The 19954-nt window shown below is 53.7% G+C and overlaps 8 protein-coding genes across 8 annotated transcripts; 4 read left to right on the top strand and 4 right to left on the bottom strand.

Annotated features, from left to right (window-relative positions):
• Positions 1–752: 752 nt before the first annotated feature.
• PG985_015430 (uncharacterized protein) lies at positions 753–1235 on the top strand (the record flags this gene model as incomplete). Its single annotated transcript, XM_066835196.1, has 1 exon — positions 753–1235. The coding sequence occupies one exon, from the start codon at positions 753–755 to the stop codon at positions 1233–1235; it is 483 nt and encodes a 160-aa protein (XP_066676399.1).
• Positions 1236–1821: 586 nt separating this feature from the next.
• PG985_015429 (small nuclear ribonucleoprotein Sm D1) lies at positions 1822–2393 on the top strand (the record flags this gene model as incomplete). Its single annotated transcript, XM_066835195.1, has 3 exons — positions 1822–1835; positions 1947–1996; positions 2080–2393. The coding sequence occupies 3 exons, from the start codon at positions 1822–1824 to the stop codon at positions 2391–2393; spliced, it is 378 nt and encodes a 125-aa protein (XP_066676398.1).
• A 342-nt stretch (positions 2394–2735) lies between these two features.
• On the bottom strand, positions 2736–3572 carry PG985_015428 (uncharacterized protein; the record flags this gene model as incomplete). The annotated part of the gene is made up of 1 exon (XM_066835194.1): positions 2736–3572. The coding sequence occupies one exon, from the start codon at positions 3570–3572 to the stop codon at positions 2736–2738; it is 837 nt and encodes a 278-aa protein (XP_066676397.1).
• Positions 3573–4002: 430 nt separating this feature from the next.
• On the bottom strand, positions 4003–4290 carry PG985_015427 (uncharacterized protein; the record flags this gene model as incomplete). Its single annotated transcript, XM_066835193.1, has 1 exon — positions 4003–4290. The coding sequence occupies one exon, from the start codon at positions 4288–4290 to the stop codon at positions 4003–4005; it is 288 nt and encodes a 95-aa protein (XP_066676396.1).
• A 645-nt stretch (positions 4291–4935) lies between these two features.
• On the bottom strand, positions 4936–7513 carry PG985_015426 (nonselective cation channel; the record flags this gene model as incomplete). The annotated part of the gene is made up of 6 exons (XM_066835192.1): positions 4936–5832; positions 5887–5950; positions 6003–6320; positions 6370–6684; positions 6738–7074; positions 7195–7513. The coding sequence occupies 6 exons, from the start codon at positions 7511–7513 to the stop codon at positions 4936–4938; spliced, it is 2250 nt and encodes a 749-aa protein (XP_066676395.1).
• A 1104-nt stretch (positions 7514–8617) lies between these two features.
• Positions 8618–9449, top strand: PG985_015425 (uncharacterized protein; the record flags this gene model as incomplete). The annotated part of the gene is made up of 2 exons (XM_066835191.1): positions 8618–8980; positions 9039–9449. The coding sequence occupies 2 exons, from the start codon at positions 8618–8620 to the stop codon at positions 9447–9449; spliced, it is 774 nt and encodes a 257-aa protein (XP_066676394.1).
• Positions 9450–12749: 3300 nt separating this feature from the next.
• Positions 12750–16509, top strand: PG985_015424 (Polarized growth protein rax2; the record flags this gene model as incomplete). Its single annotated transcript, XM_066835190.1, has 2 exons — positions 12750–16215; positions 16277–16509. 2 exons carry the CDS (start codon positions 12750–12752, stop codon positions 16507–16509), a joined length of 3699 nt encoding a protein of 1232 aa, XP_066676393.1.
• A 1657-nt stretch (positions 16510–18166) lies between these two features.
• PG985_015423 (heme peroxidase) lies at positions 18167–19308 on the bottom strand (the record flags this gene model as incomplete). Its single annotated transcript, XM_066835189.1, has 2 exons — positions 18167–18753; positions 18816–19308. The coding sequence occupies 2 exons, from the start codon at positions 19306–19308 to the stop codon at positions 18167–18169; spliced, it is 1080 nt and encodes a 359-aa protein (XP_066676392.1).
• Between the last annotated feature and the right edge of the window lie 646 nt (positions 19309–19954).

Genomic DNA, 19954 nt, shown 5'->3' with positions numbered 1-19954 from the left:
TTTTGAGGTACCGTACGACCTGCTATGCAAAGTACATTTGGTGCAGCAACCAGCCAGTGCCCCTCACCTCCCTAGGCTCAGGTAGCTCTCTTGTCCGGGCTGCGTCTTTCTAAGGGACACCGGCGCTACGGGTCTTGTCTTGTCTTGTCTTGTTTATATTATATTTGTTGCGTTGGAACGCTCTCTTCTTTGTTCTCCTGTCCCCTTTGAACTTCATCGCGCCTTGAGCCAGCAACACTCCAGTGCGTCCTTCTGCATCTCCCCCAAGCCAAGTCCTTGTGTGGTTGACCAGACCCAGACCTGCCCTGTTGTCATCGCTCCAGCCTGCGCTGCCCCGCTATCGAATATACGAGTAACGCGCTGTGATTTATCAAGACGGGACTAAATAAATTGGGTTGCATCATTTGCAGTGCTGCCTCTTTTTGCTGTCAAAAAGTCCGTTACTGCCTAACCAAATCAACCACGCCGGCGATAACACCTGGCCAAGAAAAAGAAGGGACCACAGTAGCCAACATCTCTACGGCCCTAGCTGTCCTTCCACACGAGGGCTTCTTTGTTCTCCCGGGACCCTCCCTAGTCCTTGATCATTTGCCCCAAAGGCTTCTACCGAAAAAACGTCATCAACTACCTGACAAAAGACGCCCCGAGCTCCCGAACTCTACCAAACGCTCCAGACCTGTCGCATACACCCAGCAAAGACGCTTCCACCGTCGCGTTCCTAATACAGACGCTCTCGCACAAATACCGGCAGCATGGCGTCCTTTATCGAAGAGCTGTGGAGCTCCATCTTTATCCCGGGCACCACGCCGACTCTCCTGATCGCGACCAACGCCACCTTCGCCGCCCTGCAGCTCGTGCTCTTCGGCCTCCTCATCGGCACGCACAGCCTCCACTTCGTCGTCCTCTCGGTCATCTGCGGCGGCCTGTGGTGGTCGATCAACTGGTTTGCGGTGGAGCTGAAGAAGGAGCAGGCGCGCGAAGCCGAGGCCAAGGCCAAGGCAGACACCATAGCCCGCCAGACGGCCGACGAGAGCGACTCGACCGAAGTCGAGTCGGTCGGGACCCCGGCGCCCCCACGCGTGCCCAAGACCTCGGCAAGCAAGGAGGTCGAGGTGGTGGAGTCGATCGGGGAGCTGAAGCAGAGGCCAGAGCCTTCACCCGGCTCGAGATCGGGTGTCAGCACGGAGGACGAGTGGGAAAAGGTGTCGGAGAACGAGACTGAGAAGGACAAATAGTACGGGCAATGGCATTACGTACCTGTTAGCTGCTATGTAACTTTACCTAAGCCATGTTCTGGGCATGAACAGTACCAGCTCCTCAAATATCACGGTTACCTCTGTCACTCAACCAAAATGCTCAAGTTTTCCGTATCATCATTAGTGCAATCATTTGCTAAACTGAACCTGGCTCTTTTTCTCGCAGCTTCGGTATTATAAGTTTTAAGAGTATCAGATAACTACCGGTCACCACCGACTATCACTATCCCACCGCCAGCTGTGCCGTCGATAGCCAGCTGCCCAACGGCCAACACATATCTTTACACCGAACTGCGTGTTTGAATCACTTTCGCTGTAGCAATGGTAGTAGCTTGACCATGTGGGAAGTATAACTTATCCAAAATCTTTCATGGCAGAACTGCATCTTCATGGGTGGGGTCACGTGAGAAGACAGTGCGTCTTGCGGCTAGATGGACTGTGCCCAGCGAAATTTCCAGGCAGGAAAGCTCAGAGCTACCACACCTCTCATTCCACGCGACCAGCAAACCGCGAATCCATCAATAATACACCTGCGTCATACCACACAACAGCAGGACCAGCCAAGATGAAGCTCGTTAGGTAAGAACTGCATTGCCTTCCCTATCTCTACCGTTTTGCACAAAGAGTGCTAAGGCAAACCTTACCAAAGGGGAAGATAAAGCTACACGAGGCTGACCATGCATCTACCAGATTCTTGATGAAATGTGCCAACGAGACGGTGACGATTGAGCTCAAAAATGGTAAGTTTTTGTCGTGCGCTACCCACCGCGCGCGTCTCTCGCCACCCTGTCGCGAAGAAGGCTAATTTGGCATCCCTCTCCAGGCACCATCGTACACGGCACCATCACGTCCGTGTCGCCCCAGATGAACACGGCGCTGAAGACGGTCAAGATGACGGCCAAGGGCCAGGACCCCATCTCGCTCGACACGATGAACATCCGTGGTTCCACCGTCCGCTACTTCATCCTGCCCGACTCGCTACCCCTCGACACATTGCTCATCGACGACTCGGTCAAGCCCAAGAACAAGGCCCGCAAGGAGGTCGCGGACCGTGGCGGCGCCCGCGGCGGTGGTAGAGGACGAGGCATGCGCGGCGGCGGTCGGGGCCGCGGCCGGGGTCGCGGCGGCAGGCCTTGAGGACGGACTTAAGAAAGTGTTAGAGCGTTAAAGGGACTATTCACCAGGGGAATGAAAATTGGCGCCCTGAAAACATGCAACGAATGGCGTTTAAGGGGGGTTCACATATTTGCTACTTGAACGGAAGAAACTCCTTCGTGTTGATATAAGATTGGGGCGGCTGGTATGGCTTCCTCCTTTTTTTCTCCTTATACATCTGCAGGGTTGGGAATCGCCGAACTGACAGCAAGAAAAGGAAGAACAAAAAATAAAAATGTGTTGACAAACCCACTTGCTTGAATTCTACTCGCCCCCCTTATTCTTCTTATTCTTCTCCTTCTCCTTCTCCTTCTCCTGATGCGACTACTGCTGCTGCGAGCTCTCCTCCCTCCAAATCCTCACGATCTGCAGCTTCTCCCAGCCGGCCTGCTTCCCGCTCGAGCCCACCGTCTCGGCCCGCCACTCGGAGCCGAAGCCGCGAACGCGCGCCTTGACGGCCTCGGGCTTGTTCTGCGCGCACAGCAGCACGTAGGCGCACCCCCGGCGCGGCGCCAGTACCTCGCCCAGACGCCCGATGAGCAGGTCCGTGATCTCCATGCCGTCGGCGCCGCCCGCGTACGACAGCGACAGCAGGTACGAGTCGTCCTGGAACGTCGGCGCCGTCTCCGACGTCACCATGTCCGTCGCCGTCGGCTGCCGCGGCAGCTCCTCAGTCGGCACGTAGGGGGGGTTGAAGATGAGGACGTCGACGGAGCCGTCCCGCAGGGGGGCGGTGAGGTCGCCTTGCATGGCGCCTAGGAAGGATCCGCTCTGTTTTGAGGTGGACGATGATGATGGTGATGATGTGGCGTTATCGGCAGCGGCTTTCCGTACCGTTTCCCCCGTCGCGGCGCAGGCGTAGCGGTTCACATCGATGGCTGCCGTGAGCACCGCGGAGGTCCCGAAGATGTGCGTGGCGTGGGCGTTGACGAAGCCAATCACGACCCCGGATCCGGGTCCGATCTCCACTACGAACGGCGCCGGGATGGTTCCGGCCGGTGTCGGCGTGCCAGCATTGGCGCTGCTGCTCCCACCGAAACGGCTCCTCAGGAAGGCCGTCTCGCTCTCAGAGGATAGCGTGTCGAGCAGTAGGTACGAGTCCTCGGCAGGCTCGTACACGCGCTCAAACGCCACATGCGAGGTGTCGGGCGTGGGCAGCATTGGGGGCGGCTTATTTTTAGGGGATGTGCCGAGTGGCACGGACAAATCCTTTTCGGGGTTTGGAGAATTAGAAGAGAGATACAATTTGGGCCGGGTCGTGTAAGGATGGTTTGACGGCCGTTGATTAGCTGCAGAGGTGCGAAAGTTCCCCATTTTCCCCAACTTGTGCTAAAATGATCAATAAGCACGTGATTGACTTCAAGTATCATACAAGTTGGGAGTTACGACCACCACGCGGTGAGAAGGTATGACCGACTATTGATGTAAATGCAAGCGACGAGTGTGATGTTTGGTGGGAAAGGACTGTCCGTCCCTAGAACTCCATCACGTCCTGTTTCCCCCAACACTCCATCCAGAAGTATCCCAAACCCCGGATTTTACCACTCCAACTCCTTGGGTTTCTTCCTTCCCCGGTCGTAGCCATCACTGATCACATAACACAGCAGTCTACCCCAAAGTCCCTCTTGTCGGGCCCAAACCCCCAGCGACATCGGTTCTTGATTTCGAGAATCATGCGGACCGTGTTCTTGTCGTAGAGCCCCGGGCGCAGGCAGGCGGGGCATAGCGTGTCGACGGCCACTACAGGCGACCCCTCGCGCGCCACGCCGTCGCCGAATGTGTCGCAGTTGTTGAACCCCAGGCCTGGGTAGCAGGCAGCCTCGATCTGGAGCCAGTGATGGCCGCAGGCGCGGGAGCGGAAATGGGCGGACGTGCACATCGCTCTCCTGTCCCTACACTACAAGTAAGTAAAATGAGGACTTTCCAGACCTCTGGCTTCAATTCAAGGTTTGGACAAACAGAGATATGGGGATAAAAAGACGACGACAGTGCCAGTGGCCCTTGGCCGTTTTAGGCCGGTCCTGTGACAGATTCCGAGTCCTAGAGGTTGAATCTCGCTTGAGCAACCGACAGGTACTTGCTGATACTGTGGTATGATTTCAGCTAGATGTAGCAGTCAAAATGAATTCGGTGGTAACGAAGTATGTTTGTGGTATGTACCGGCCTTTTTTCGGGTTCATGAACGGCAGTGTCTGCAGTTGTGCCGTGGTGAATTAAATGTTTGTGGTTAATTAGATATGCTGAGAAGGCACGTTTGGCAAAAAATATGTCCAGTTAGGCAACCAAAGAGCGCGTCGCAAGACTCAAGATAATTCATCATTGACGTGTTGGACAGGTAGGCAGGCAGTAGTAGACCGTCACCCGCCGTCATGGTAGCCAGGCAAGGCAGCAACCCTAGGTAGGATTGAACAATCTATGTAAGAGCACTTTTAATATGTAGCATATCCACGCTTTAAATCAGATGCGTGACGAACGTGAAGCAATATTGGAGTTCGGTCTGGACAGAACCCCCAGGCCCCCGTTTCTAATCGTCGATTTCGTCTCTGTCCGTCCGATCAAGGTCGCGAATAGTTCCTGTCATTCCACTAGTCTTCATACTGCCGCCCTCGAAAGACCCATCGTCATCACCCAGTGCATTGGCACACAATTCCTCGAGCATTGCTTCCATCCTGGCAGTGGTCTGCTCCAGCGAAATTAGCCGGTCGTTAACTTGATTGACTTCGCCGGACTCGTTGATAATATCCCGGACCTGCTGGTCGAGCTCGCCATAGGGAGCAATCGAGTCTCTCCTTGTTGGGGGTTTCAAGGCTGAGGTACGTCTGCTGCCTTCGCTTTTGCTATCGTCACTCAGCGGGAACTTGGGCAAGGCGTCATGGGCCGCGCTCTGCTGTCGGATATACTGCCGTCGAATCATGTGATGGGTCAGCTCGTCGTCCACGGCAATATCATCCTCGACCGAATCGGGCGGTGCTATTGAAAATACGGTCTGAATGTCGCCGTGGGTTGTGATTCTCCACCTCTCCCAGAACCATCCCCTCGTGGCGGCCCTTGCTTTCTTGGACTCGGGCCATAGCAGACGCCTTTCGGCGATCGCAACAACCAGTAAGATTGGTAGGTTGATCGCTCGTACGGTGGCCACATGGATTTTGTGAAACCATCGTGCATTGACCAAAAACTTCATTGGCAGCAGGATAAACATTGCTAAAATGTTAAAAGGCGGCGGATAGGCGAAGATGGCATCTGCCTTGACGCCCTCCAGGGTCAGAACTGCACGGCGAAACTGGATCTCTGCTGTGGCATTCGCAACGATGGTACTGAACGTATTCGACAGCATCGACACGAGAATCGTCAAGAACAACGTGTTACCCAGGAAGGCAAAGGTAATCATCAAAGTCGGTCCAAGCAGCCAATGGAAGTCGGTCTACATGCCCAGGTTAGACGAGACAGGCAACAATTGGGTGCTGGGTAATCTTACCGAACGTTGCACTCCTGTGCCATCCAGCCCGAACCAAATCCACAACATCCATTTGCTGATAGTTCTGATGGGACATTGGTAAGTAATGGAATCAGCAGAGGGGGAGGAATACGTACAGCATTCTATGGCGACCTTCGGCAAGCCATACCATGGACAGAAGGAAGCCCAGGAAGCACCAACATGCCAGGACCGTGAGGATGATGAAGTTGGCCATCATGGATCGCAAGGAAAGAAAGACTAAGTTGTCGGAGAGAATGTTGAAAGCCAGTCTAGGAACCAGGAATGGTGCACCCATCGCAAGAACATCGAGTGCTTGCTGTCCATGATCAAATTCGCCTTGCCTCCAACCATGTAGTCTGATGATCAGATAGGCCCAGTAGACAATTGCGAACATGACGTCCAAGAAAGACCACAAATTTTGAGTATATACACCCCTGAGGTATGTTAGTGGCCGTCTCCATATGGCTTTTTATCAACACTTACCATCCATGTTCTAGTATCGTTGCAAATTGGTCAAGCACCCAGCCAAAAGCATATACTGCGAACGTGATCTCATACCAACTGAAATACGCTGCTTTTCGCTCTGCCATGAACAGTAGATAAAGGAAAAGCAATAGGATGAAATGAAACAGCTCCAGGATGTTTCTTGTCCGCGGAACGATCAGTCTATACTGGTTCAGTAAAGGAGCTTCGCGTGGGTCGTAAAGCGAGATGGGCTTTTGCTTGTAGCGATCGGGGATAATATCCAAGAACGTTGACGGAGTATAAACAATGTGGCCGGTGTATATCGCATCAGTGCTGTGATCATGTGTCAGCATCGCCCCCGATCTGCGGTAGATGCAGGGACTTACACTCTTTGGCAATAACTAGAGCTCAGGAAGTATTTGCTTTCGCTGAGAATGGCAATCTCCAAAGCCGGCAAAGTCCGTCGGAGCTCCCATGATGCCGACGCAGCAGCTTGCCGGCGAACCTCTTCCGGCGCATTCTGAAAAGGTTCGAACCCAGCCACCAGAATGTTGGCAAGCAGCAGAAGACCATCCGGGCCTGGATTGTCCTCGCCGAAGCGCCTCAGAATGCGGGTAGCGACAACCTCGCAGAGAGTTGCGCGACTGACGTAAACATTCTGACGGTTGTTCAAATGTTGCTGTTCGTGGAGGAACTGCGCCCGGTTGACGAGGAGGCAGTATACTTTGGAAACGATTAGTAACTGATTCAGGGTTCCAGTTTAGTGTAACTAGCAAGTCATGCTGGGTTGCACAAGATCTAATCTGCGCGGAAAAAGAGGGTTGCCAAGAAGCAGGTGCATACCTATAGATATGTCGTCCAATTCATAGAGCTTGTCGACCAAGGGACGGACAACCGAGATGTTGAGACGAAGGTCCCTTAGTTGCTCAATCGTCAGGTAGTCTTCCACAATCGACACCACATCTCTTCGTATCCGGTGGATATTGGTGTAGACGGGAAGATGGGCGTGCGCATTGGTGTTGCAGCTGAAGAACTGCTCTCCGTCCATAGAGTGGGCGAAACGAGCTCGCGATAGCAACGGCCGCCGCTCCTCGCGCTCTAGATTCGACGTATTTTGGCGCGAAGCGGCTGGCCGCTGGCGCGCTTCGCGATGGCCCGTCATGGTGAATTACCGTACTCTAACTGGAGAAAGTCCAGATTTCTGCTCATGCCGTCGCAATTGAGATATATATGCTGCGCCGGAGCGGTGAAAGTAGGTTGGTACTTATGTATGCAGGTGGTTTGGACTTTGGAGGTCACCTGTTGAGCACGGCGACCCCGTAGAGTGCGATGATCACGTGCACGCCTTGATGGGACCTCTCCAGGACGAAGTTTGCAGTTTGATGAAGGAGTTGATGCACGAACAAGGCAAGACCGAGTGTGGGAGCGTTTGATGTGTGGGCAAAGTAAGACGATCAAGCGCTGGTCCTTGCGAAATTTTGCAGGATTCGCGAGGTATACTGGATTGGATGCAATTCCCCCCAAATTGGCGGACGAGACTCCTCTTTGTCGGAGACTCGGAGCTTCCTGGACATCAACAAAGATATATAGCGTCTACATATAGTTGCTTCTCCGTGGCGCTCTAACGTTGTGATCCTTCGGAAGAGGTTGCAGGGTGAAGAGCAACAGACCAAGTCGAGATGCCACAGCAATGCAGCATGGTATTTCGATTGGGTGGAACGGAGATCGCTTTGTTCAGCAGGCATGGTTCTTGGTCACTGACGTCAAAGTGCTTTGCGTGGACAGGCAATTGATATGGTAGGTGTATTTAAGCATTAATCCCTGTATGGTCGTACAATGGCCCGGTAATGCTGATGCATACCTGCCTACATATCATTGCCCATATCGATATAAGCTGGGGATGGATTATTGTTTGCAGTCACGCATGGAATCTGGGCCAGTCGGATTCCAGTGGCGGCGCGGGTTGGTTGGTTTGGTTGGATGTGGGGGGTTCAGCCGAAGCGGCGGTCAGTCTGCCTGTTTCTTGCTGCTGCCCGCTAAATTTTCCCAAGGACGGGCGGCTCATCGCAGATAGTGGCCTGAGGCATCATTGCATCGGATTGATTCAGCAAGCAGCACACAACCTGCCCAACGGAAATCTTTAGATGGACGGGAAATGAATTGAAAGCTACGACTTTCCCCCCCAAGTGCGCAATATCTCGGAAACGCAGCACATAGGTTGCTGTTGGACGAATCCACGTGGCGCCTATCATTGCGCACCACGACGATGGTATGGCCGTTCTCACGATCAGAGTCCAGCAAGGATAAGAGGCGCCCGATCTCCTGGGCTGACAGCCTCAATGGCACCGACTGGCAACACTTCAAGGACCCGAGAAATTGGATTCCTACGGTTCTGGTGACCACCACAGTCCTTGCTTCTCTCCATGTGTACCGCTCTTACCTGCGTCGCATACCGGGTGCTGGCTATGTCAAGCCCAGCTCCTTCCGGAAGCGTAGCATCTTCGGCCAGGTCACGGCCGTTGGCGATGGCGACAACTTCCACATGTTTCACACCCCCGGAGGAAGAATGGCCGGCTGGGGCTGGTTGCGCAACGTCCCTACGAAGAAGGTGGACTTGAAGAACAAGACGGTGAGTTGGGTCCAAATGTGAACTTGAGATAAGCCCGGCCCTGACAATCCGCTCCCAGATACCCATACGTATCGCAGGCATTGATGCCCCCGAAGGTGCGCACTTCGGCAGAACAGCCCAGCCGTTTGCGACAGATGCGCTGGCCTGGCTTACCGAATATCTCCTGGGGAACCGGGTACGGGCCAAGATCTACAGGCGCGACCAGTACGACCGAATTGTCGCAACAGTCTTTGTACGCCGATTCCTTTTCCGAAAGGACGTCGGCCTCGAGATGCTGAAGAGAGGCCTGGCCACAACCTATGAAGCCAAGTCGGGTGCCGAATTTGGAGGACTGGAGGCGGAGTACAAAGCTGCGGAAGCCAAGGCTAAGGCGCAAAAGCTGGGCATCTGGGGAGGGAAACCAGAGCACTTCGAGTCCCCTCGCGATTACAAAACTCGTATGCACGCGGAAGGCAAGATTGAAGTATAAGGCGGCGGCGCCGTCCAAGCCCACTTACGCACAAGGCGTTAGGAGCGCCAGACAAGATTCATGCTGGTGCTATGCTCGAGTCTCTTGTAACTGTCCCTAATGCAACAGTACTCGGTGTCCAAGCAGCCGTTGCGCATGACTTTGAAACTCTTTGTCTCCTTCCTCCTTGCGGCGTGCATATGCCAGGGCTTGTCATGAGCTTCTACGAATTCGATATATCTGCATGGCTATACGCCAACAAGATATAGGGTACATTGGAAGATCGAGTGGCCTCCTCATTTGTCGTGGAATTGATTTATCCGGGCATGGACACCCCAGAAAGCCTAACACAGCCACGTGAAGCAGACCATTCTGTCACTTGTATTCCAAGCATGCACAGCCAGTTTTCAGCAATGCTATGGTCTCCCCGAAGAATGAAGTTCTGAAACCGCGAGATGGTCGGAAAAAGCATGCAGATTTAAGCAGGTCTTACCCCAAGCAGATATTGCTGGGATCAACCCACGTAGGGCAGATAATGTTCCGGTATGTATGCCGGATGATCGACACACACATTCTTTGATCAGCCATTTAGACTCCAATTGACTATCGAACAAGTTCTCACTACATCTGTATGTGTGTACATGCCACGGGGGCCATGGTGAAGTTTTAGGTTGCGCCCTTGTCAGATCTGTCAAAATCCAAGTGACATGGGAAACGAGCGCCGCATAAGACATGGCTGTCATACTACATAGTAGTTTGGTCCAGAGGCTCAACTTAAAGCAAAACAGCCACGAGAGGGAGATACAGTGACACCATCAGGCACACCGACTGACAGACACCTTATTAGCGACATGAACCTTATGCACATACATCCTATGGAGGAACTTACTTACTTCTTTACCTGAAGCTGAAGCCGAAGCTGAAGCTGAGCGGGTGCATATTGATTTTTGTTTCCTTGTCATGCACGAGGCCATGACCCGAGCCAGAGGTCGCGTCGTATGAAGTTGATTCAAAGTCCGATCGGCTTCGTGAGTGGCCGGGATCTGTACGTGCAGCTTTTGCTGACCTGAGTCTCTCCCCTGCACGGTGCCCGGGCTAGCGAGGGCGGATGATGATACTGCACCAGTTACAGACGAGGAGGAAACCGAACCAGCGCCCCGGCACACCTAACCCAAGATAGCAGCAGCCCCTTTCAGGGCCACCCCACCCACCACCCACCACCGACGCGTACCTGGATCGTGCAGGCCAGAACTGGGGACAGACGCAGGAGCCGTGACCCCAGGCACGCAGGCTGACAGAAAACCTCTTGGTGCCTCTCGTGTTAACCTGCCAATTCTCTCCCTCTGAAATCGACGAACCTCCTTCCCACCCCTCTCGTATTCACCGTGTCGCTCTCTCACGCTCGCCAAGGTTGGGTCGAACGGTGGATGCTCGTTGAAGTTCTTTCTTAGAACACTGTCACTCTTTTGAAATCATTTTTACTCTCGCAGACTCGTTTTGCAAGAGGCCCGTCTATTTTGGCTATCCAGCCTTTTCCTCTCACCTTCTTTCTATTTCGGATTCATTCGTTTAATCGTCCGCACTGACTGTAGCAATCATTCAAGCCCCCCTCGGCTGTTCTACCCCTGATCAGAGGTCACCACCACATTCTCTAACAACCAGACAAGACCTGTCCAGGGTGGCTCTCGTCGGCTTTTGCGACATTTTTGAGGGATAATCGTCGTGATTTGTCTCTACCACGCTCGTTTTCTCCCAACGCGACTCGAAACACGACCACCCCCGAAGTTACCTACTTCCGGATAGTCGCATTCATCTCATCCCGCTGGACCCATACAATAATCACCCAGATCGAACGGAAAGAGGTTGGCGCTACGCAGACGCTTGCTGTAGTTACCCGCAGTCCAACTCATCGGTTGTTACAATCGTCATCTTATTTGATCTCATATTGCCTGTCTGTAAGTAAACGAAGATGTTCAGTTGCACCCCCGTTCCGTGTCTCTGGCTGGCCCCTTCAGAAGAGGCGCACCTTGGGAGGGAGTCGGGACAGGTTCATCATACGGCCGCGTTTGCCGACAGCCTACATCCAATAACCAATGTTACCCCCCCTTCTCATGAAATGGCCGGTTGCGACACACGGGAAGAGGCGCAGCGTGTCGGGAGGGGATGGCAGCCATGTCACTCCTGGACAAGAGAGTCACTGTAATCTTATCGGCAGCAGCTTAATGGGTGGTCGCTAATTTTGGGTGAACCTGTTTTTAAGCAGCAGCCGTCCATATCGGGTCCATTATCGGCACGTCACAGCATCGAAAGTCTCTCAGACCACACACGTCCATCGCAATCCGCTTTCAGTCAATTCCAAGACGCAGAGAAAAGCAAGCAGCAAGCAGGAAATCGATTGGACAGCCCGGCCTGGCCGTTGATTAACCAGAGCCACTAGCCCAGGAACGCCCCGCAGTGGAAAGCAGACCAAGTCACCAACTGCCAGTCAAAACACCAGTAAACTCAGTGCACATTTCTTCCAGACTCGCACTAGGCCTGTTACGGGGCCAGAACACGTCCTTGCCAGGTACGACTAGCCAGCTTCCCTTGTCCACTGCACGAGTACATATCACACATCCCTTCCAGCAGTGCCCTGCCGTGCAAGTTGCAAGCAGCCAGCGCAGCGCAGTACAGCAGCCTGGTGCGTCTGTTTGTGTGTGTACGTACATGTAGGTACCACTCACAACAACACGGGCCCTTCATCTCCCGCCTGCAGCCCAAGTCAATTCAGTCAGCTGCATTGGCATTGGCATTGGCATTTCGCTGTCTGCATCCTAATTCAATTCAATTCAATCCAATTCGCAACGCCCCCAAAGGAGCGAAGGCAGGGGAAACCAGCGAAAACCCTCCTTTCAACTCAATTAACCAAAACAATAATAGGCAACGACTCGTTTCTCCACGACAACTGCCTCGAACCGTGACCCGGCCGCAGTAAATTCCCTCTGCCGAATTCGCGTCATCTTCTAATCATTCCCTTCAATTTCCGGGCCATCTCGACAAACGTACGCGAATAGAACCAGAAAGAAATACGAGGACTGATTGGTCCTTCTAATCCTGCCCAAATTTCGTCACAACCAGCAGTTTACGCTCGTTACTCACGCGTCACCCGCATTGATTTTTCTGACTTCATGGCCAGTGTTCATATTTGAAGCCACTTCTCATGATTTCGTAATATCCACGAAGCCAGATTCCCCGGCTATCTCAACCCAACCGGAGCAGGGCCTTAACCAGTCTCGCATTGTTGCTCCGGTCCTAGGTCACAGCAAGACGACAGAAGAAAAAATGCGAATATCTTACGGGCGGCGGCCTGCGTCACGCAAACCCGCTAATTCCTTATCGGCATATATTTTCGGTCTCTCCACGATCGCGACGCTGTCGCAGGCGTTAAAAATAACTGCAGTGCCTTCACCCAACCTCGACCTTAGTAATTTGGGGCGTGTAGCTATTGCTGGAGATTTCGCTGGCATATCACTCAATGAATTTGAGGGCCAAACCGAGCAGCCATTCAACACCAATGGCTCCGAGTCACTTATGATTCGCCTGCCTAATGGCGTCTTCTCTAATATTCTCACAGCCGACGCGTCGATACAGACAATATGCAGTTTTCGAGGCGGCCTTGTCCTGGGCGGTAACTTCACTAGTTTGGACGGCAAGTCCTCGACCGGAATCGCGCAGTTCAAGCTTGACGATATGACTTTGACCCCAATCGCTGGTCTGCTGGGACAGGTGAACACGGTATTGTGCGACGATGATGCTGGCAAGGTCTACGTCGGAGGAAGCTTCAAGGCCGCGGCGGATTCGACAAATGCGGTCACATGGGTTGAGGGTGGTAACTGGGCTAGTCTGCCATTCGCCGGCTTCAACGGTCCCGTCACCTCCATCTCCAAAGCCTCGAATGGCCATATCATCTTTGGTGGACGCTTCACTGGTTTGGGCAACACGAGCACTCCGAGTCAACCTGACGAACAGGTCATCAACTTATCAGCCGCCACGATCTCAGCAAACCAAGGCGCAACGGCTGCCGGTTTCAGTGACCCGAAGAATATCGTCTGCAAAACCGGCGGCACCGACGGCCCAGGAAACACCTGGCTGCTAGCAGACAACACACCAGGCTCGTGGTCTGCAAAGTTCCGCTACGGGTTTCAACCCACCAAGCTCCGGCTATGGAACACGCACCAGGATGGACGCGGCGTAAAGACTTGGAGATATACGGCTCTACCGATCAGCGGAATTATGAATTTCACCTACGTGGATCCGAAGACGAAACAGAACACCTCGTGCACGAGCGAGTGCCCTCTTAGCGATGATCCCTCTGTTGAATTCCAGGACTTTCACTTCGTTAACCAGGTTGGCATGAACGAGTTCAGGATCGACGTTTCTGAGTGGTATGGCAAGGGCGGCGGCTTGAATGGAATCGAGCTCTTCCAGGATGATATATTCGCTTACGCCATCAACGACTTCAACGAGCCTTCATGCGCCAACACCTCATTCGCCTCGAGCGCAACCACCACAGGTGACTGGAAAGCCACGCCATCTGGCCAGAGTGATGCGGACTATCTCTCAGTCAACATCCCCAGTCCGGTCACCGCGGCGGCTGCATCCATCACCTTCTTCCCTGATATCCGAGAAGCTGGTAACTACACCATCTCGCTATACACTCCAGGTTGCATCCAGGATAATACTTGCGCGAATCGTGGCCAAGTGAACGTTACATGGAGCGTCAGCCCAGACGCGCCAGTGGAAAGCAAGGTCCTCTTCCAGACCAACAATTTCGACAAATACGACGTGCTTGGCATGGCCATCCTTGACGCAAGCTCGAGCTCGTTCCGTCCCAGTGTCACAATCACAGCCTTGAACAACCAAGACCTGTCAAGCATGACCATGGTTGCACAGAAAGTCAACTTTGTGCTGATGAACTCTACGGGTGGACTGAACGGTCTGTTCGAATACGATCCCAGCAAAGCCAAGGTCGATACATCTGATTTCCAGACCTCGGCATTCGACAAACTCGGCTCAACGTTCTCGAAGGGGTCTGCTGTGAGTGCTTTGGCAACGACCGGCGATATTACCTACATTGGCGGCAATTTCACCTCGGACAAAGTGAGAAACATTGTCGCCATCAACAGCAAAGACAGCTCTACAGTTCCGCTTGATGGCGGTATCAATGGTCAAATTTTGTCTATGGCCCTTGTGCAGAACCAGCTCTTCGTCGGTGGCAGTTTCAACAACACGGCCGATGGATCAAACCCAGCCCTCCAGAACGTTGCAGTCTACGACCCGCCAAGTAACAAATGGAATGCTCTCGGTGCTGGAGTCAATGGGCCGGTCATGAACATTGTCAACATGACATTGAACCTCACTCCCAACAAACCGGAGAGCGTGATTGCTGTGTCTGGCAGCTTTTCCAAAATACTGGCCTTCGGTAACAACCCCGAACGCGCAGTGAATGGCCTCGCAGTTTGGGTAAAGTCACAGAACAACTGGCTGCAAAACCTGGATGGTCCTACTCCATTCCTCGACGGCATTCTCTCAACATCGCTCATCGATGGGGCCGACGACGGAAAGTCTGTGTATGCTGGTTCCTTAAGCTCACAAGTTTTGCGTGCCGAGGGAGCTGTGGCCATGGGCGATAGTTTAGGGTCTTTCCCTCTCAAGATCCAGCCGCCGACGCCTACGACCAGTACGACTACCAACTTTGCTGGCTTCGCAAACCGCATCTCGTCGGCAAACAGCACGGATGCCTCCGGTGTCGTTGCTGGTACTTTTTACAAAGGAGGTGGACTGAATGTAACCATCTTCGCCGGTCACTTCTCTGCAACCGATTCCGACGGCAAAAAAATTGCCAATATGGCTTTTGTTGATGGCATCGCAAACAACAAAGTCACCGGTCTTCCAGCTGGCGTATCCAACGAGTCTGCTTTCCGCGCTGTGGCTGTTCAGGGAAGCACTTTGTTTGCTGGTGGGCGGGTCAATGGGACAGTTGACGGGTCTCCTGTGAACGGGCTTGTCTCTTTTGATATGGCCAGCAAGAAATTCAACCAACAGCCTCCATCCTTGAGTGGTCGCGAGGGCACTGTCTCTTCCATTACTGTTCGACCCGACAGCGGTGATGTTTTTGTGGGAGGCTCCTTTGAGGATGCCGGGTCGTTGGATTGCCCTGGCCTCTGCGTCTTCAACACCGGGACTTTCCAATGGAGCCGGCCCGGTTTCGGGTTACAGGGCGATGTGAATGCCATGATCTGGTCTAGCAAGACCAAGGTGGTAGTTGGCGGCAACATGACCCTCAACGATACATCTGCCTACCTTGCATCCTTCGATACCTCAAGCTCTTCGTGGTCGGGATTCCCCGAGCTTCCGGGCCCTGTCAACGCAATCACTGCCGCCAACAAAGAAGGCACTCAGCTCTGGGTCTCGGGAACCGCAAAGAATGGATCAGTGTACCTGATGAAGTACGATGGCTCGTCTATGGTCCCTTCCGAGATCGCTTTTGGGCCAGAGACGGCCATCAAGAGTCTTCAGGTCTTCACTGTGACGGAATCCCGTGGCTCGAACTCCAAACTTGTTGACGACAACCAGATCCTGATGATCACAGGCTCCTTGTCCATCCCTAACTTTGGGAAGGCGTCCAGTGCCTTGTTCGATGGAGAGAAGATCCGACCGTATGCTCTCACAAGCAACACGGGCAATGATGCTGGCTCGGTTGCGAAGATATTCGTCGAAAACCCGGACAACTTCTTCAAGCCTTCAAGTAAGTCACAAATGCGCCAATTGACCTTCTGACGCAGCTACTAATTTGTTTACTTCCTTAGACTCTGGGCTAGCAGTCGGATTCATCGTCCTCATTGGCCTCGCAATTTCATTGGCCTTGATGCTTCTCATTGTGGTGGCCGGTCTTGCTCTTGATCGGTACCGGAAGAAGCGCGACGGCTATGTTCCTGCACCCACATCGATGTATGACCGCGGCAGCGGAATGCGAAGGATACCACCTCATGAGCTGCTTGATTCATTGAGCAAGGGCCGCCCTGGCGCACCTCACGTATGAGGAGCCATCCAACAACACACCCGGCATCAGTGCCATGCGAACTAGTTCTGCACGTGCTTGGATAAGCGAGGCAGATGAGCCATGGCCATTTTACACCACTGGACCGGTAGGTGACAGCCTCTACCGTGGTCCAGCCAACCAGAGATACCCATCGAGAGTAGGACACAAACGTCACCGAAATCGAGCACAGCTGAGGCGCATTGCGCGGAAGCAGAGTAGACCAGACCAGACCAGACAGCTCTCTATTGTGAATTGGTGCACAAATTACTGGGACTCTGCAGCGGGAAGAGTTGCATTTACTGACGAATTACGAACAAGCGAGCTTCCTTAATGTCTACATGTCTATTTTTTTTGTTTCTTTCTTTTTCTTCCCCGTCCCTTTCCCCTTCTAAGACGTCACGTCACGTTACGTCTTTGTGTTATTACACTTTCTTACAATCTCTCGATGTACATTACATAATATTTGTCACTTGCAGCCTCGTCCCTCGGCTGCAGATTCTACTCCAAGCTGCGAAGCGGGTTCGCACACCTTCAGCGGGTGCTGCTGTAGGTGAAAACAAGATGGGCGGTTGGGGATGATCACGGAGAGGACGGTGGAGATTAGCTTCACACAGCGGTTGCGATTTGACTTGACCGATCATGGCGAGATATTGGTCGACGACGTATTTTGAGAAGCGGATAAAAGGATGGAAAAAGCTGGGACATGGCGTTACACAACAACAATAAGAAGCCTCGTCTCGGCGGCGGCGAGTCCAGGGAGACAAGAGCCCGGTCGACCGCGGCTGAGCGACTCTAGGGGTCCCCCATTTTACAACCAATAGATATAGTACCAAATCCTCGCTTAGTGTTCTTGATTTAGTGATGTGTCTCTTTCTATGGCGTAGGTGTGACGTGATGTAAATGGTATGCAAAAATTGTATATTCTTGCTGAGCAGCCCATTTTATGACACTTCCCCAGGACTCCCTAATACCAGATGACAATGGGCAACATGTGTACACACAATCCGGCCTTTTCTGGTACTGCTCCTCTATTTATGCGACCTGCTTAGATTCCTAGGGATTGAAAGCCAGGGGCAGTTGGGTGATGTTGGAAAGGGGGGTAAATGCGGGGAAATATAGTTCATGCCAACCCCAAGATTCGGCTCTTCCTCCTTTGGTGAGAATCGGAGAATCAGCTCTGTCTCACTTCTCCCTCTCTTCTCATCTCTGGCATTCCTGCCGACCGGCCATCCCGAAAAGCGCAGATATTCTAGGGGGAAATCAGCCTCGCGTCAAATCCATCACACCTTGGGACATCGCGATTTGTTCACTGGTGTATATTGAGAGGTATACCACCCTTGAATGAGCTTTGCCAAGTAAAACCAACAACTATTCTACACATTCATACACAGAACTGGCTTCGTAGTCTAGGAAGAGATCATCGACTCCTCCCGAGATAAAGCCAACCGTTCATTATGCGTGAGATTCCATCTCTCGACCGCATTCTTCTAGATGCAAATCTATGACCCAACGAGCCTCTCTGCTCTTGGGCCTGCCCCGGGGGTATAACATCTTGTCTCCTCTTTTATTTCCTCCTTTCAAGTCATGGAACGCATTCTTGCTCATCCTACATCCTGCTAGAGGCGCAGGGCAGGCGCAGCGTCGGCCAGTGGTTCGCTTATGCGTTGGTAGGCTTGAAAGTCATGCGCTCGGTGCCCTCCTTGAAGGGGACGCCGAGCTCGAACAGCTTGACCACGACCTCGCTGAAGTCCTTGAAGAACAGGTCGTTGTCCTTGGCGTACTTCTGGACGAAAGGCTTCATGGCCTTGTCCTGGATGAGGGCGTAGTCGGCGGGCAGCATCATGAGACCCTTGGTCTTGGTGTCCTGGTACTGCTGGGGACCGTCCCACTTGCGGATGTGCCACTTCTCGTCCAGGAGAAGAGTGTAGTAGTCGTTGGTCAGGACGGTGGGGGAGAAGGTCCAGGGGCCATCGAAACCAGAGCGGTCGGTGTGGCAGCGGCCGAGAGCGTGAGCACCGGCGAGGGCGACGATCTCCTGGTCGTTGAAGCCCATGCGGTAGAAGATGTCGCGGAGGTGCCTGGAGCCCTGGGCACCGTCGGGAAGACGGCCATCCGGAGTGCAGGCGGCAGCCTCCTTATCGGCGCGGCCAGGGCGCCAGGGGATCGTGGGACCCTGCATCTCCTGGATGGCGCAAGCGCCAGCAAGGGTCCAGAGGTCCGAGTAGGAGATCCAGGGGAACTTGGCTACAAGCATCGAATTAGTGTTTGATCGCAATGGCGCAAAAGGGGGAGCAGGAGCCGCTTACCCTTGACAGGCTCGAGGAAGTCACGGGCGTGCTTCAGGCCAGCGTTGGCGCCATGGTCGCCCTCGGGAGCGAAGCGCATGGTGGCGCCGTTGCTGCCGCCCGTCTTGGTCTCCTTGTCGTAGGTGCCGCTGGCGTGCCAGGCGAGACGGAGAAGGACGGGGCCGTAGCTGCCGTCATCGTAGTCGTCCTTCTCCTCGAGACGGCCGGCGATCTCGTTGTAGACCTTCTGGTAGTCGTCCTTGGTGGGGTTGACGAGCTTGGGGGCGACGGACGAGGCGTTCTGGGAGTAGAAGTAGTACCCGCCGACACCGGCGGCGGCGGCGCCAGCCAGGTAGACCAGCGACGACGAGCCCGAGGGCTTGGGGGGCTCCGAGGAGTAGAAGCGGCGGCCGCTCTGGCGGAAGGCGTGGCGGGTGGATGTGGAAAAGGTGCTGCGCGCGCTGGTGCGCAGGGCCGAGCGGGCGACCTGTCGAGAGAAGTTGGCGGCAGACATCTGGGCAAGTGGTTGAATCAGTACGGGCAAATCGTTTGCAAGTTTCACGGGCGGACAAGAACGATCAAGACGACGCGGGGTGGAAGATTGGAGGGAGTGACACCAGAGGGAAACAAAATAAGCAGCGAGCAGCGAGCAGCAAGCAAACATGGCAATGCCGGCCAGCCGTCGGGATCTTCCGAGGAGCCAGCACGTCATGGTTTGGCTACCAAAAGGGACAAGCATTGAGAGGAGAAGGGGTCATGATGCCTTGCTCACCTTGGGAATGATTGTTGTGAACACAGTCAGTGGCCGATTAAGGCAGTACCGGGAAAGATCAGAGGTGTTCTGCGAGGGTATTTATACGCAGGAGTGAAGAAAAGACAAGAGACAGAAGGGGGGGGGGGGGATGGGGCAGAAGAAAAGGCCGGGGAAGAAGGTGGGCGATAAGCGGCAACGGTGGCAGAGATGTCGAATCAAATATGCAGGCAGCTGTTGTTGTCAGCGAGAGTTAGTCACGGATTGGCGGGCACGAGGCAAGAGAACAGCTGGAAGACGAGACAGGCAGGGCAAGTGGATATGGGTATATGTAATGTATTGCCCAGAATAGTCGCAGCTATCCGGGGGAAGTAGGGAAGGCTAGAGGGGAGCCACTCTGTTATCAGAT

This window comes from Apiospora marii (genome assembly GCF_038362585.1).
Source record: "Apiospora marii strain CBS 49790 chromosome Unknown utg000013l_segment0_segment0, whole genome shotgun sequence".
NCBI lineage: Eukaryota > Fungi > Ascomycota > Sordariomycetes > Amphisphaeriales > Apiosporaceae > Apiospora > Apiospora marii.
The sequence above is the reverse complement of the archived record's forward strand: the minus strand, read 5'-3'. Positions and strand labels throughout refer to the sequence as shown.